The following is a 16,937-nucleotide window of genomic DNA, read 5'->3' as shown; positions in this document are numbered from 1 at the left end:
GAACGTATTGCTAATTGTATTATCCGGACACTCCGCGAACATACACTATTTACTACAATAAAAGAATGCCTTGACAGTTCCATTTGATCGTCGCCCAATGCTGGTTGTATCAAAAACAGCGGCGTCTGCTATTCTTCATCTTAAGAACAAATTCCAACACAAATCAAATACAACGGCTCACAGTCCACCAGTTCAATGATAACTTATTACCTACAAAACAATAAACAACACTGGCATAGAACATCAGTCAGAGTCAGTTTATAACACTGCTTGATAGCATCTTGATCTAAACACTGATACGAAAACCGAAACCCGCGAATTTCAACCTATGTATACAATTCCAGCTAGATACAACTAGCATGAGCGCCGTACCATTTCCTCACACAGCCCAGCCCAGACCTATAACGATACACATGCTGTCAAAAACGCCTAGACCGCGCTGTATCCTCCCCGACTTCCTGTTCCCTGCACGGTGTTGAGAACACGGCGGATCCAGTCCTTAAGTAGGTAAGGAATATCGCGGATGGTGTCGCTGTGGGGGAGAAGATCCCAGCCGCGTGCGCCGTACCGTGTGAAATTGATCCAGGATGAGAAGATGAGGTAGCCGGCGATGCCCAAGAAAGCACTAAATTTGTTAGGAAATCTTCATGAAGCTGATTGGGTACTCACATAATGATGAACCAGGTGAAGAAGCCCCAGTGGGAGCTTGAGCTGTCATCATCACCACTACCGCCGTTGTCCTCTGACTTTTCGCAAGCATACTTAGTGTACCACGTCAAGCGCAGAACCCTGGCCTTTTCCTCAACATCAAAGCTATCCCAGATAAGCGAAGCATTGTCATGCTTCAGCTGGTGCTCGATCATAGACTCGCCATCATCCTTATCATCACCATCCCCTTCCTTCTTATCGTCGTCCGCTCGCTTCTCGTACTGGTCCGAAGTAACCCACTCGCCCTCTGTTCCCTCCTTTTTAGGATCGCACAGGAATTCGATGATGGCCTTTTGATCGGTTTTCTTGATGTCACCCTTGAGAGGATCTCTGCCTCCTGTGAGGACTAGTCGCACGCCCTCTTTATCCTTGTCGGAAGTTGAGTCGCTTGTCTTGAGTCGCGTGGGTGTAGCATCGAATCGAGAGCCGCCAACGTTTTCGAGATTGCCTGCGATCGCGATGACATTCGTAATCTCATCCGTCTCCTTCTCGCCAGACTTGAGAAGGTGTGTAATACCGCAAACTGGATTTGTTAGTCAGGACTCGGTTAGCCCTTGTAGATCTTGTACACACCTCGAGTGCCGTTTGGACATTCTTCGTCCTTCTTGCCACCCTTCTTCTTCAAAGGCTTGCAGATATCTAATGTATAAGTTGTGTTATAATGTTCGGGAGGACTAGGCTTGAACCGCGTCGTCACGACCGAGTGAGGTCCACCGAGCTTAGAAAGATCGAAAGTATGTCCATCAGCGCGAATCTTTCCGCAGTCTAGAGTTTCCGCCGCAAAAGCTGGGGCTGCCAGCAGAGGCAGTAGAAAAGCCAATAGATCCGGCCGATGCATCGAGAAGACTTTGATAGAAGAACGCAGAAGTTTGATAGAGAGGCGGGTGCTAGTCGATAGTATCGAGATAAAATTACGGATGAAGTGGCAGTATCAGAAAGGGCCGTGTCAGCTTAAACGAACGAAGAGACTAGATAGAATAGACTACGAGCGCGTGCCTAGAACAAGCAATCAAGCTGTGCTGTGTTGTGCTGTGTGATGTGATGGATTGGTCACGTTGCCTTGAGCTATCGCGGGTTTGCTTAGCGTCATATGAAGCTCCTGTCGTCTTGGCGGTTGTGTCATTCCGCCTAAGGTAGAAAATCCAGTTCCACAAGCACGTGACAGTGTTCAGAACTCAACAAGTCACCCGGCCAGACCACTTGGCAATATCATTACAATCCCGGGGTAATACTATCTTTTCTTTTCTTTTTATTCGTGGTCAATTCTCAGGCTTCGTAAAAGAGATAATGCTATAATAGACCATCTCTCATAATAATACAATCAATCAATACTTTCTTCCAACCTAATCCGTAACACCAAGAACAGCGACATCTATCACTGTATTACCTTGTCCAGAACCAAACAGCCAAACGAATAAGAAACCCTTGAACCTGAATTGAAAACTTTCCGTGGGGTATAAATCTGCCCAAACTCATAAACCGTGTAAAAATAGCATGCTGGTCCAACCTGAACTCCTTTGATGATCGACCACCTAGTTCCAATCCTCTGCTCCTGTCTGCCGTGACATTAATTCTGTCCACTATTATCTTGTCAGGTCTCGTTCGCGACATCACATTCCCTGGGGACCGCCCATCATTCCATTCATCCCCTGCATTTGCTGCTGCATCTGTTGCTGCAACTGCTGCTGTTGCATCTGCTGTTGTTGCATCTGTTGTTGCTGCTGCTGCTGCTGCTGTTGCTGCATCATCATCTGTTGTTGCTGTCGCCGCTGTGCCATTGACGCTTGCATAAGAGTCTGAGCTTGCCCCATGCTCTGCGTCTTCATCTTCTCGATCACGTCTGGCGGAATAAGCTCTTGGCCGCCATACTTCTGAGCTACCGTTGGCATCATCCTGTTAAAAAGTAGCCTGGCCTGTTGTTGCATTTGCGCCTGAATTGGATTTTGTTGCCCCATCTGCCCCATTTGTTGTTGAGCCTGCTGCTGCTGGTGGGCTTGTTGCTGCTGCTGAGGGCTCATCATGTTACCCTGTTGTTGGGCTTGCTGCTGCTGTCGTTGCTGCTGCATCGCCTGGAAAGCTTGCAGGTTCATGCCGTTGGGCATCATCTGCCCGCTGACTTGACGCTGCATAGGACTATTGCCCATCTGGCCATTCACTTGGTTCATGCGCATCATCTGTTGGAACTGTGCCTGCATTTGAGGAGTGAACTGCCGCATCTGGTTGCCCGACATGTTCTGCATTTGCTGGGCATATTGGGCCGCGATCTGCTGCTGCTGTTGCTGCTGTTGAGGGCTCATCATGTTACCTTGCTGTTGTGCCTGTTGCTGAGCAATCAATTGCCTTTGCATTGCTTGCATCATCTGCTGTTGCTGAGGGCTCATCTGACTCATGTTGCCACTGTTAAGACCGTTTTGCATGGCCATCTGCTGCTGTTGCTGCACGGCACGTTGTTGCGCCAATTGAGCCGCATACTGCGGGTTCATTTGGTTCATGCCCTGGCCATTCATCATCATGCCTTGACCAGGTTGCGAGTTCTGTGCCATCATAGCTGGTGGAGGGCTTGCCTGGCTCATACGAGGGGTTGCCACCATGGCAGGCCTGTTGATCGGAGTACCTTGTGCCATGTTGGGCGTTGAATGAGGCATTCTTGGGGTGCCAGAGGGATGGCTCTGTTGGCTACCCCTAGAAGACATGTTATGAGCCATTGGGACAGACATAGCTGCGGGGTTTTGCACGACAGAGGACGGCCGAGGGGGGCTGTTTGCCATGCCAGAGTTGGTCTGCTGCATTGGGACGCTGCCAACCATAGGGGACGACATATGCTGAGGGGTACCTTGGCCAGCAACTGGAGAAGACGCTGGTGGTTGAGTGATCTGAGCCTGGAAGCGGGGCTGTGCTTGCGGAGGCATATTGTTGGCCATTTGAGGCGTTCCCACAGCTGCGTTATTGACTCCGTTGGTGACGACATTGTTCTGAGGATGGCCGTGCTGTGGTTGGTTCCCATTGACCCTCTGGGCATTTTGGTTGTTCTGGCTGTTCTGATTCGCCGCTTGGGCGCGAGCTTGAGCTTGTCGTTGAGCTTCAGCCTGTCGCATCTGGGCTTCTCTCGCAGCAGCCTCCCGTCGGAGTCTTTCTTGTTCGGCATTTTGCTTCTGAGCCAGCGCGACCGCATCTTGCTGCTGTTGCTGTTTCGCTTGTTGCAATTTCCTGTCGTTCTCCAGTTGCTTGAGCTTCTCTTGTTCCTTTTTCTCAGCATGTTCTCGACTGATGTCAGCCAAAACCTTGAATCGTTCGAATCTAGGCTCGAATGCTGATGCGCCGCCTGAGGCATCGCCATCTGCTGCACCACCATTCTGCGCTCCATTCGCATTTGGTGCAAGACGCTCGTCGGCAACCAGCATGAAGCGTTCCGTCTCTGCAGCAGCGGCTTCGTCCGCAGCCATCTCGGCGACAGTTCGCTTGCGTGTTTTGGGCTGAGGAGGAGCCTCTGCATGCTTGGGGTGGCTCATTGCCTCCATGAGGATAATTGTTTCTTCCACATTCTTAGTAGGCTCAAGCACCAATGGCGCGTTTGTTGCCAACAGGATCTGTCCCTCTGCAGCATAAATATTGCTGCCGTCAAGCTCTGTCTTTTCACGCTTCTGGCGTTTTGCTGGTGGCGGCATGCTGCCAGCTGTAGGTGTCGGGGGAATAAGGGACATTGGAGTGGAGGGGGGTTGGCCAAGGCCATCACCCAGTCCTCGCGGGGTAGAAGCCTTTATTAACAGGTCCATCTGTAAACTTTCGGGCGTCGGATGGAGCACCATGGTAAAGACCCGTGGCTTGGTCGCTTTGTCTTTTTGCTCCTCTGGTGCTGGCATGACAGGAGCATTTTCCTTTTCAGCCACATCATTACTTTTTGAGCTTCCATCGCCATTTGACAAACCCTCTTTAGGAAAAGGAACATTCGGCGATGGTGTAAGGCATTGGTTGTAGTTATGAATGGAAGACGGCATCACGGAACCCTTTCCTTTTGTGGGTTTGGCAACGTTCTTCGCTTGCGCAAGAGACTTGTGGTCGTGAACTTGAACAATGAGACATCCATCATAGAATGGCACACCGGCTTCGGTAAAATAGGAAAGAAGATCATGGGGGATCGTCCGGCTTCTGACGTGATCGAGGAATATTTTCATCGGTGACTTGTACGGAAACACGCCGTCTTGGTTATCGAATCGGAAATGTGTTGTGTGTAGATGGCAGACAAGAGAGGGAGGTCGGCCGGCGAATTTGTTCAGGATATAGGAGTCTGTGACAACTTCATTACTGTTAGTTTATACGCAACAATACGACAGGTCAGAACATCGCATACTGTAGGGTCGAGGCTCTGCGTCATGACTGGAGTGGTCTGCCGCTAATGAGGCTGATCGTAGACCAGCACTATTCCTAGAGTGCCGGCCTTGCAACTGCGATGCGGTTTCTCGTCGGACTCTGTTGACAGGTCGGACGGTTGATGCGGTAATGGCCCTGTCGCTCGCCGAATGCGGCGGCTGCTTGGCACTCGGCGGAGGTTTCTTTGCCGACATTGATGGGGATGGTGATGATTTGGAGGATGTTATAGCGCCATTCGTCTGGATTCCAGGAGGTACTGGGCGCTTCACTTTGTTGGCGACATTTTGATGGGCTATAGGTCCAACTGGCGCCATCGTGTTGTGGTCGCGCTGCGCCGCGGGGGCTAGCGATTATGACGATATCTCGGCCGATGTGGTCCGCTCGACTTTGATAGAATATTTGCTTAGGTCGCAAACATAGATATTATAAGCGAAACGGCACGATGCGGGATTCGAGGTTGGTTTGATGGGAATAGACTGGTCACACGTCGACTTGATGGATGATGCGGAGTTGGCCGCGGTAGTCTCACGTTAGGGGCGCGAGTATTTCAAAGAACCGCAAATCGAGAACAAAGAAGATGGTCCATGAGAGGTTCTTCAAGTAGAATAGAGCCGTCAATTTCTTTGTTGGTTTCGTTGCGTTGTCTCTGGAGTCGAATATTAATTCGATGATGGTTCACGCCTTGTCGCCGTATCACGGGTGCATTCCCTTGGATGAGGTCGGCTCGATTACGGAAGACCACATCACGTGATGGGACTTGAACCAGCGCATTATCGCAAAAGTAAAAGGCGTAAAAGGTTTGCATACAAAATTCAATATTTTCTAAAATAAGGTAGATGAAATCATTGAATAAATACACGCGTGCTCGTGTCTGTAAATAATCCTTAATAGCATATACTAAAGTCCAAAGCTCATGGTATCTCGTGCCAGATTGCGCAAGACACGTTAGTCTCACTCCTGGCCCTGGACTCGACGCGCCCAATCATCATTCAGCCTCATACTATCAACAACCACAACTCCACGTCCTCGTCCAACTCTTTCAGGGCGCTGCCACCATTCTTGGCTCTTTCCAGCCCTCTCGGCCTCGGATTCACTATCTGCCAATCCACCAGAACCACCATCAGCTCCAACAACCAGAATGACGTCATGTCGAAGCCAGGTCTGGAGGGTGGTGATGATGCTGCCATCCTGACCAGAGAGAGCCTTCTGGAGATAGATGACTTCTGGCTGGAGGTGTCGCAGGATATGAACGTGGCCGTTAGGTGTAGTGAAAGGGAGAACCATTGTCTCCTTTTCGACCAAACTTAAAGCCTGTGAGTAGATGGAGTTAAAAGAAGGGCTTGCGGATTCACTACGAGTTGTCAGCAATAGTACGATTCAACAGCGCAAGTAAAGCATACAGCTGGTTCTTTGACTCTTCAGCTGGGGTTTGAACTTGATCGTGCCCAATGTTAGAAAATGAAGAGCTCAGCGAAGTTGGCGGAAGGTTACTAGTAGCAGTATCCATAGTAGGTTCCTTCAAACCAGGAGCGTAAATCAGAACAAATAGCTTAACCTTGGAGTGATCGATGTTTCGAGGGATGTGGGAGAGGATAGACTGGAACGTGTTAGTGCGCGACCTCGGAGAACAGTCTGACCAACTTACAGCGTGCTCGTGGAACGAATCCTCCTCTTCAGGCACGGCGCCTGTCTCGGCAGACACCACAATCGCAACCGTCTTGCGTCGCCTATTGCCGCCGACGAGTGGTGACGACGTATCGGCGGGCGCTCGTTCTTTCTTAGCATCTGCTTCCTCTTGCCAGGGGTTGGTATCGTCAAAGGGGCTCTTGTCCTCCTCGCGAATGCTAGCCAAAGCCTTGCCCATAGCTGCACTCGCAGCTGCGACACCAGCCGCCACAGTCTTACCTGTCGAGTCAAAGAACTGCTGCGGGCTCGGTGTTCGCCGTAGAGCACCAGACATGCGCGAGCCCCAGCCTCCGCCGGCCGCATCTTCGTCCGCGGGCGCAATTCCATGGCTCTGGCCATCAGGTCGTGGTGGTTTCTCGGGGCCTTGAACATCGCGCGAATTGATGTCTCGGGAACCGTGGGGTTGATTGTCACCTGCGCGAGCTTGATTGCCGTAGTCTAAGCCGTAGTGGTCGTCTTCGTCATCTCCGTCTTTTCGCTGACTCCAAACCCAAGCAGCTACGCCTACAGTAGCAACTGTAAGTGTAACTGCGAGAGGGACCCAGTGGCTCCAAACTCCCCGTCGCGACCGCGACGATCCGTGATCGGGCGACATTTACGCGGCGCACTGTCGCATTGCTAGGTGGAGGTGATGACGCCAATGGCAGCAGGCGCAAAGGGCCTTTTCGTGCAATTCGAGTGTCGTGAGTTTGTAACTCTTGAACAATTGCGTGATATTGGCGCAGCCGTTAAAGTAGCGAAGTCTGGGGCCAGATCCGATTCTTGTCGATACGCGGTGGTTGGTGTAATCGGCATCAACAAGCCAGTGGAGCTGAGGCCATCTACCCCAGCAACAACGGGGTCAGCAGCCCGAGGGCCGACAAAGAGCTCAGCGTTTCAGGGGCTCAATTGCGGGGGACTATCCAATAATCCGTACCGAGGTCGGGTCCAATCCGTCCACGTGAATCCCGGTGAAATGAGCTCTGTGGCTGTGTATCACAACAGCCACAGCTGCAGCCACAGGCGGGACAGCACCCCACGAACGTACATTTTTGATGTCTTGGCAATGGATTTGAGTGACTCTTCACTTCATATTCGACTTCATACAGCAACAACGGCCCTCGCGTTGGCATTAACAGACCAACCCACACACTGAGGCCACAGCGGATTTCTACCGAAAGTTGACTCTATCTCAGATCTTTCACCTCTGCATCAGCAAGTCAACAAGGAACCCCGCGGTGTTATGCCCCACGCTGTATCAATGCCGTCAACTGGGCTTCAAGCCCTCATTCTTTGCGGGCCTGGTTCGTCATTCCCGACATTCACCTCTAACCCCGATGAGAGCCCCAAGGCCCTTCTCCCTATTGCAAACCGACCTATGGTCTGGTACGCACTTGATTTCTGCTATCGAATGGGCATCACAGGTCAGTGAAGTCTGGTGCTATAGGGTGACTCATTGAGTATATCCGTAGATAGCTCCTCACTCTCCAATTATGAAAGGATACATACTGACAACCACTAGACATAAATCTTGTCTGTCCTCCTACAGCATCCGAGGCCATTTCAACTGCTCTTAACACTAACCTTCATCTAACTGCGCTGCCTTTGCCGCGACCCGACATACTCTCACCAGTAGATCTTGATCAAAACACAGGCACTGCTGAGATCCTGCGGCTGCCAGAGATTAGGAAGATTATCACTGGTGACTTTGTCGTACTCCCTTGTGACTTGGTCTGCGAACTAGGAGGAGACAAGCTTCTACAATCATGGATGGTCAAGTCAGCTAGTCTGACAGACATGCTTGGAACAGCCAGGCTTTCCAACGGCCATCGATCAGTTCACAGCGGTGCACTTGGCGTTTGGTATGATACAAAGGCAGTTGCACCTGTCAAGAAGGAGGAGACAGACTTCATTGCGACAACCCCGTTGCCTTCATCTCCTGTTACACCATCAAAGGGATCTCTCTTCTCAAACTTGTCAAAGCTGGTGTACTCCATGCCAACCGACTCTCTGAGAGATTTGACAGAGGACAAGGGTTCACTTCCAATCCGTCACGGCTTGCTGCGTGCCCATTCTCGCGTACGAATGTTCACCACACACCGAGATGCCCACATCTACATCTTCCCTCGATGGGTTCTCGATTTTGTCAAGGATAACGAGCGAATGGAGAGTATTGGTGAGGATGTTGTCGGATGGTGGGCAAAGGCTGGCTGGCAATCCGGTCTTGCCGAGAAGTTGAATCTGGAGAGTGCTTGTGCCCAAGGTCGTGTTGAGGAGACTAAGGACGATGAACGACCTAGCTCGCCTTCCAGAGTTTCCACCCCAGATAACATCCGGAGTGATTGGAACACATACGGTGACACGGCTGCCGAGACATCAGTGCCGAGTATTGCAGTTGATGACGGACCATCAGCTGCCGAGAAGTCGACGTCGTTCCAAGTCCCGCCGATCGTTGCCTATGTCCACCCGGGCGGGAGCTCAGCTCCTTTGATTCGTCGTGTTGACACGGCACAGCTGTTGCTCGCCATTTCACTTCAGCTGGCCAAGCTTCCATCACTCGAAGAGACAGGCGGAGAATCACCATCACCATATGCACATGCAAAGAAGATCGCTTACCCTGAAGGTGTTAAGGCACGCACGACAATCACACAAAAGGACAGCCTCATTGCGGAGAATGTCACTGTGGAGGAGAAGACCTCTATCAAAGAAACTGTGATCGGCGCCGGTTCGCAGATCAACGAGGGTGCCAAGCTCTCTCAGTGTCTACTTATGGAAGGAGTTGTTGTTGGAAAGGCATGCAAGTTGACGCGTTGCATTATTGGAAAGAGAGCTGTCATTGGAGATGGATCTGTTTTGACTGACTGTGAGGTTCAAGAGAATCTGCTCGTTGAAGCTCGAAGTGAGTTCCCGTTTCCCTACCCTAGAGATGATCGTCACGCTAACCACCCCTGCACAGCTGAGGACAAGGACAACAAGCTCATGAGCTCTGAGGGTTTGGAGGCCACAGAAGCTGAGATGGAGGAAGTCCTCCAGGACATGGAAGCTGACGCCGAGCAAGCAGTGATGGATTAACTTAGAATCTCGGATGTAACCATAAACGGAGAAGCATGCAATAGACTTCCTCGCTTGTTTGTTTCGACCCAACTCTGTTATTGCCCGCACCTCCAATATCACCACTATGGTTGCATTTCACGTGTGGTGTTGAATGTTCGAGACTTTTCCTTACAGCGCATGGTAGTATCGAGCCCCCGGTACGCCTAAGCCGAATGGATGCCCGTCAAAGTGCCATCGCCACCTGGGGAATACGATGAGTTGGAATTGTTTCACAGGCGAATGCTGGATTCAATATCGCTTGACGGGAAACGTCTGACTTGAGACCCACGATGTCACCTACCAACCGTGCCGAGCTATCCTTTGCGGGCAGCTTACCAACATGTCTCGCTTCACGTTCGTCCGAACAGCAACACTGCAAGGAGAGCATTGTCGATCAGGAAATCGTACGATTTTGCACCTTAGGATGTTCCTTACCAAGAACTTTGGGATATCACTTTCTCGATAGCAGCAGCACTAGATGTGAATCGCTGTCGAGGTTGGGGATAAGATCGACGATCGTGAGACGGGACGAAACTAATGCACTGTCACCCTAATCAAGTCACTTCACTTACTCATTGAGGGCGTGTTCAGATTTCGTTCCTCTCTGTCTACGCTTTGACGATATAGCTGATCAAAAAGGTGTCACTGTTGGCTCGCTTCCCTTATACGCGTAAGCGCGGGCGGGCCTATCTAGGGAATTCGGGACCAAACCACGACTGGTACTCCAGCCTTGCAGTGACATTCTAAACGTAAGACTATCGCAATAGTCACTCTGCGGGCGTGGGCAGTGACCGGCTGACCGCGAATCCTCGCTAAGGCTGGAGTGATAGCTCGTCGCGAAGTCAGATAGTATGCCGCACCCACCGAAGATCGAGAGAATATACTGAGATCGAAAGCTGAAGCAAAGGCTGTTATTCACTAAGAAAGTAAAGAAAAATTAGGATCCAATATGCATAGATTGAGTTCCGTGGATCTTCATATAGGGCTGTATTGATTAGGTTGCCATGTTGAAACGAAACAAAGTGGCTTCATAACGGCTTTTCTATAGATAGAATCTGCACCTCTTTTGACAGCCACGTTTGATGGTATTCCCATCCAATTTACAAATTTCCCCATGTTTGCTTATTGTCCGAAATACGTCAGATATGCTTAATTCGCCCTTCAACTGCAGAATTCTGTGCTTGCTCAATGGTCTCAAGTCTAGATGTTCAGGACTCGTCTCGTCTTGTCTCGTCTTGAACCGTGGCAGGTGTCGTGGCGCGGTGACTGACATAGCACATACTGAGTAAGTTAAACAATATTATGTCACCAACAAGGTCACTGATGACAAAAGTCTGTTAAACTACTGACACAAGCCCAAGCGTATGGGACGATTTAGCCCAGAGGAGATTTATCTGTTCTAATATACGCCCTATGAAGTGTAGCTACTTGAAACCATCCTAAGCCCTGAGTTACCCTACATGTTCTATAGCCTCATTGGTAGAATAAATCTCCTGCCGATCGATCGATCGTGTCAACTGAACGAGGCGTATTCTGGAACATGGAATATAGAGAATTAGTGTTTGAAAGGCCATTGTCAGAGTCATGAGCTGCATAAATCAAAACCGAAAATGTCAACATCGTGAAATCGAGCGGCTCCGCGGAAACTGTCAATCCATTAGGCGAGAGGGTTTTACTAACTTAGACTACGAGTAGCTAAACTCCATTTAGGGAATGGACATCGTGGATAGTGAACTCATACAGCCAAGCGCCATCATGGCTCCGGTTCTGGGCGAAAGTTTATTTCTGGCTTCCGCGAATTCACGAGATCTGGCCATTGGATAATATCTTTCCCGTCGAAACAAAAGGGCCATTGTGCCATTCACCGTGAGAAAAAAAGGCCGATATTATTTTGAGGCTGCGTTACCGTCCACACCAGAGCCATTAGTTACCGGCCCGACGTATGTTAAGCAATGCCACGCTACCAACGGTCAAAACGGTCGTTTTGAGCCTGCATTCCGGTGCTATTGATATGCGAATGTCACCGTAAGCATGACCGTCTCGTCAAGAGGCGAGAAACGGTAGCGAAACAAAGTCAGTGACACCTATTGACAAAGGTAGCATTGTGAGGGAGAGAGTGCAGAGCGAGAGACAGAGAATAGATAAACAATGACACAAATTGGTTTGTGGCGGGGAAAACCTCCGTACCTTGCTTTATGCTGTGTAAGAGTCTCAGTCTCGGGGCCAATTATACCCTGACGTGCCTCATGCTGCAGATGCAGATGACGCAGGGCCAAGGTTTCGGGAGACCACAGGATCTCCAAAATGGAACAGGAACAGGAACTGCTACAGGGAGCAGGCCCTGAAAAACTGGCTTTCCAGACCCCTGACTATCCCCAGTACGGTGATCTTCTCCCGCCCGCCGTCCGTCAGATCACAAACCTAGATGGCGGGAGATTCACGGCGGGTGTAACAGCGGCTGCGGTGTAACTTCGATCTGGGGGGGGAAGCACAGAGCACCCCAAGCCCAAGGAAACAAAAATGCAAAACGTGCCATATGGCATTTCGGTCGCTCGCATCGTGGAAAGTAGAGTGCATCGGCGATCTCATGGGGCCTGGGCTTAGCTGGTATGATATATAGGCTGCGCAGAGAACCGAGGGAAGTGGACCACGATACTCAAGGGACTGAAAGCTATCCAGATAGAGGGCACTAACAGATACCACCGAGTTTGGATGACATTCTTCACATAGATCAATGTAGGGCAGAATAGCTTACAAAAGCTAACGTAACTGTGTCAGCGGAGACTGACAGCTTCGGGACCCTTGGCCCAGAAGCCGTAGACCCCGGCCGGCCGAGTCCCTCACTCCAAGGCTGCCCGGTCTCCCCCAGGCATGATGAATGTGGGCTTGTCCACGGGCCCATCACAGTGAGAACCAGATGTGGAGAGTATAGGCTCCTTCAGTTCGCCGTCGGCAAGAGTATGGGCACGTCAATCATTTCTGAATACCGATAAAATATGTTGGCGTTATTATTCCGCTGCCAGTTGAATTACCATGTTGCAGCCTCCAGAAGCCACAATAATAGCCACAGCAGTCAGTCAGTACCGCCAAGACACGAAGCGTTATTCTCCTTATGGATCGGGGTACAGTAGTCTGCGTGGCATACTGCTACAATCGTCTGATAACTAGCCTGATGGATAGATTGTCAACCAGGGAGAGTAAGAACAATAGCGTATGATTACCGTAAAGAGAGGGAGACAAACACCGAATGGGCAGCAGATGTAACATCGTCTACTCGATACGGGAGTCAAGGGATGCGGCCAAGGCAAGTTGACAGGTTGATAAGTTGGTGATAGTGATAGTCCCCAGGTCAATTCGGCAATTCCTGGGCCCGGTGCCCGCAAAGAGCTCTACACAAGGGAACACCATGCACCCAATTGGGCCTCCTGGTGTTCGCATATGGCATTACCAACCAAGCAATCCAACTGTACATCAACGGCACTAGCCCAGAGGGACGAGTGCGTGGACAAGGACTTTACTGCGCAAGACCACTTTTTGTCTGATTAGACCATCCCCCATGGAGTATGCAGAGTGGGCAGGATTTATGATAGATCACTTAGAGCCCCGACACAAGGTCTCGACAGCTGCTGGGACTTGTGGCGCTTGATATGACACTCAAGACTCTGATTGGTAGGACAACCTGCGGATGCGTGTCCGCAGCTCAGGTGAGACTATGAGGTTATAAATCTATGATGCCATTGTGTGAGATGAAGAAGGAACTTGAACAGCAGATCTGCTTCACGGTCTATCATGCGGGGAATTCAACATTTTCATCACACGAGACAGTACGAAAATCCTTCACATATACTAGCATCTTGGCACAGCACATAGTCTTTTTGCTTTGGGGAGCTCGTATACTTTACGGGAGCAACGGCGCTGGAAAGCCGGGCCGGAGATGGATCTACCTTTGGGATAACGGGCTTGGCCTTTCCTCGGCGGGGGGAGGGACCTCTTTGGTGATCCATCCCATCTGTGTAAGCTGAGGAGGAGCTCTTGTTTGTCAGATCACGGGCCTCGACTCTTCAGCTCTTGAGTTAGCGGAGACGGGAAGCAGGGGAAAACCTGGTACGCATGCCTAAAGTGCTCCCCTCCCCTCTCTCAGACTCTTACTCTTTTGGCCCTGGCCCTGAATTAGACAGAGGCTAGGCACGGGAAGAAGTGGATAGTACATGGAAGCATTCGGATTCCCGCTGGGAGCCCGTATGAGATGCTACTCTGCTCGGTATTACCAGCCCAGTTCAGCTCATGGCAGGGCAGGGCAGGGCAGGCAAAGAGACAGGACGAAAAAAGTAACTTACGATGCCGTATGACGAAAGGACTGCAGATATCGGGTATGCAGTGGAATTGGCCCTGTACATGGTGTAAATGAGATGAGATGATGCCACCAGCTGCACGCACTATTCGTTCACTGCTCCAATACTGCAACGTTTTCTTAATATGAGATGCATATGTATAGTAGAAATGATGATGAACACTTTGTTTCTCATCATGGCGGAGACTTTACTAACATCCGCTTCAGACACTGCAAGGGCATTGGTGGTGAAATCTTACTCTGGCATATTCCGTTCGTTTAGCAAACAAGCGACCCGAGGCATTGCGTATTGCGTTAGTAGCTCTCGCATCATCCATTTCGGCTAGGTTAAGTTACTGCACATTTCCAAAGTGAGAGCAGAACAGAAAGAAAAAAAAACGATATATCACCAAACTGAACAACCCTGCCCAGCCCATCTCAGGTGTCTTACCAGCCTTCAACTGTGTATGTGTGTGCATTACCAGACGGGGGGCGTGTAATGCTACCGCACCGATAAGTCTAACTTGGCTGATTTTCAGTGGGGAATAGAAGAAGAAAAGTCAGATCTATGAACGAACGCCAACGCCAGCGCCAGCGCCAGCGCCAAACAGCCTCTCCCTCCGATGGCTCCCTCCACTGAAGGGCCCCTGTCCCCTCTCCGTTCCTAGATTTGATTTCTTGGGAGGATCGCTGGGTCGCTCCCCGGAAGATCGCCCGGCACTAGGGGCACTTTGAGAGCTGACACTGCTATTCGCAGGCCCAAACCAAGGCATTGCGCTCTTATCTGCCTCTAGGTAAGGTGCTGTAGCGAGCGAAAGTAGGCCCCGCAGCTACCGTCCCGAGCCTCGCGTTAGTGCTTGCACCAGACACTTGCGCGATGCACTAACTGGACTGTTTCCCTTTGTTATGACTTCAGTCTCCCAGCTTCCCTTATCACGCCTGGGAACGCGTCCAGGTCGCGTTTTACTGGGGCTAGGGAGCATGAGTGTATAGTGCGCCTCGGTTTGACTTGATGAGCCAAGCAGAGCTAAGATGGGGTAGTAAGGTAAGTGGTTGAGAGGGGCTACTCACTCAACTCTACCCCTCCTTAGGAATAATTCAATGCCCGGCGGATAATAAACTCGGAGACATTGAAATAAAGAATTGGAGGGCAGTTGCACACTATTGACTATATTACATCTCCTTGAGCAACTCCTTTGATCAAGGAGTTTCAAATCTATCGATAGAGTCAGTTCAGTCGAGTTCGGTCCTGTTATCAGTTTTCAGGGTCAACCGAGTCCCCTCCTCGGCACAATTACAATACCACTTCCAAGCGAGACGGATGCCCTTTGTTCCATTCTCTTCTCTGTGCCTGTCAGTTTGGCAGTCTCTCTTCTCTCTTTTGTCATATTGAGAACCGTGCGCGACTACAATAGGATAGGTAGTTTTAGTGCACAAACTTGACAGGCAAGGCAACTTGTTTTCCTTTCCTCTTACGATAGGCGAAGCAGGGGTCCTAACCAGGTTGGCTTACCACGCTCACCTGTCAATGGGAACTTAATTTGTATTCTACGCATATGAACTGTAAGGATAGATGGCGTGGTTGCTCCGCTACCGTCCGATATCTTCATTTTCTCCAGGTGAACTCGAGCCTATTCCATGATGGATATTTGAGTTTAGCCGCTCTGACGTTACATTCTTTTTTGGGTCTGGCCTGGCATTGGCATGGCTGAGTCACCCAGCACCCGGCACCTTTACACCTTCAACAATTGCCGATGCCGCCCTTGTAAAGCTGCAATGCGACTCTACAGTGCAGTTGGAGTTGCATTCGCAGCAGACCTTCCGATGGTTGGACCGGATCTGCAGGCCAACAGAGCTCTTCCCGTCCAATGACATCACAAGGAGCCCTCCTCGGATGGAGCTTTTCTGTGACCATGTTGTTGGTTTGCAGAGTCAGCATCAGCCGAAAAAAATCAACACTCTGAGACGTTTATCGGATCAGGGTCCACGAAGAAACTCTGCTCGACCTACTCCTTACACTCACTCTATGTACTCAACTCTATCCGTAATGTGCGGATACGAGCACACAGCTCCCGTGCTCTTGCAGTGATGCCCCATCCATCGCCAGGAACACCCGCTGGTCCCTTTCGTTTTGGGTGAGACCTGCACCACGCCTGTGATTTCTTTTCACGAATAGGGCCAGATTACCTTCAATCACTGTACTCCTTTGCTAAACCTTCTCTCCTGCTGACCCACATCTTCACTCTGACTCTCGAGTGAGAGATATCCCACTAATCGTTCCGCTCTCTTGTCTTGTCTTGTCTTGTCTTGTCTCGACACTACTGTACAGTCTCAAGGGAGTCAAGATATGGGGAAACCAAAAAGACCTTTCGGATGGGTCATGTTTCGCCCAAGAGGTAACACATCCAGGCACGCTCAGGAACATGAACCTTCTGATGGTCTTGGCTTGGGTCCCCTCGACTCGGCACGGAGTAGCAGTAGCCCTGTCTCACTTGATGGCCTTTCTGAGCGACATTTCCACTCTCTCCCATTCCAGGCCCTGATCATTCCTAGAGATGATATCCATTACTGTCGGAGGCAAGAGAGCTAACAGTTTCTGAATGAGAAGAGACCGACCGAGACGATATGGACGTACATCCGTACATCCTTACACTAGATCTGGGGCACCCACACAATTACCTCAGAAGAGACTCCCACGCTCTAGGCGTGGCTTACCCATATTTACCTTGACATTGACCTTGACAGGTAGGCCCTGTCCTGTGGCACATGTGCG

The 16,937-nt window shown here is 50.5% G+C and overlaps 4 protein-coding genes across 4 annotated transcripts; 1 reads left to right on the top strand and 3 right to left on the bottom strand.

Annotated features, from left to right (window-relative positions):
- Nucleotides 1-9: 9 nt before the first annotated feature.
- FOBCDRAFT_213312 (autophagy-related protein 27) lies at nucleotides 10-1,799 on the bottom strand. Its single transcript, XM_031194619.3, has 3 exons — nucleotides 1,282-1,799; nucleotides 670-1,231; nucleotides 10-625 (listed from the first exon to the last, which is right to left on the bottom strand). Exons 1-3 carry the CDS (start codon nucleotides 1,544-1,546, stop codon nucleotides 430-432), a joined length of 1,023 nt encoding a protein of 340 aa, XP_031029357.2. The 5' UTR covers nucleotides 1,547-1,799; the 3' UTR covers nucleotides 10-429.
- Nucleotides 1,800-1,966: 167 nt separating this feature from the next.
- Nucleotides 1,967-5,749, bottom strand: FOBCDRAFT_8627 (Spt20 family-domain-containing protein). The gene is made up of 2 exons (XM_031194618.3): nucleotides 5,057-5,749; nucleotides 1,967-5,002 (listed from the first exon to the last, which is right to left on the bottom strand). The coding sequence occupies exons 1-2, from the start codon at nucleotides 5,388-5,390 to the stop codon at nucleotides 2,319-2,321; spliced, it is 3,018 nt and encodes a 1,005-aa protein (XP_031029356.2). The 5' UTR covers nucleotides 5,391-5,749; the 3' UTR covers nucleotides 1,967-2,318.
- Nucleotides 5,750-5,874: 125 nt separating this feature from the next.
- On the bottom strand, nucleotides 5,875-7,593 carry FOBCDRAFT_213306 (uncharacterized protein). Its single transcript, XM_031194613.3, has 3 exons — nucleotides 6,722-7,593; nucleotides 6,477-6,673; nucleotides 5,875-6,427 (listed from the first exon to the last, which is right to left on the bottom strand). The coding sequence occupies exons 1-3, from the start codon at nucleotides 7,355-7,357 to the stop codon at nucleotides 6,028-6,030; spliced, it is 1,233 nt and encodes a 410-aa protein (XP_031029351.1). The 5' UTR covers nucleotides 7,358-7,593; the 3' UTR covers nucleotides 5,875-6,027.
- Nucleotides 7,594-7,823: 230 nt separating this feature from the next.
- FOBCDRAFT_8621 (nucleotide-diphospho-sugar transferase) lies at nucleotides 7,824-9,908 on the top strand. The gene is made up of 3 exons (XM_059612259.1): nucleotides 7,824-8,165; nucleotides 8,264-9,640; nucleotides 9,698-9,908. The coding sequence occupies exons 1-3, from the start codon at nucleotides 7,985-7,987 to the stop codon at nucleotides 9,811-9,813; spliced, it is 1,674 nt and encodes a 557-aa protein (XP_059463941.1). The 5' UTR covers nucleotides 7,824-7,984; the 3' UTR covers nucleotides 9,814-9,908.
- Nucleotides 9,909-16,937: the final 7,029 nt, after the last annotated feature.

Source organism: Fusarium oxysporum, chromosome I (assembly GCF_013085055.1).
Source record: "Fusarium oxysporum Fo47 chromosome I, complete sequence".
NCBI classification, from domain to species: domain Eukaryota; kingdom Fungi; phylum Ascomycota; class Sordariomycetes; order Hypocreales; family Nectriaceae; genus Fusarium; species Fusarium oxysporum.
The sequence above is the reverse complement of the archived record's forward strand: the minus strand, read 5'-3'. Positions and strand labels throughout refer to the sequence as shown.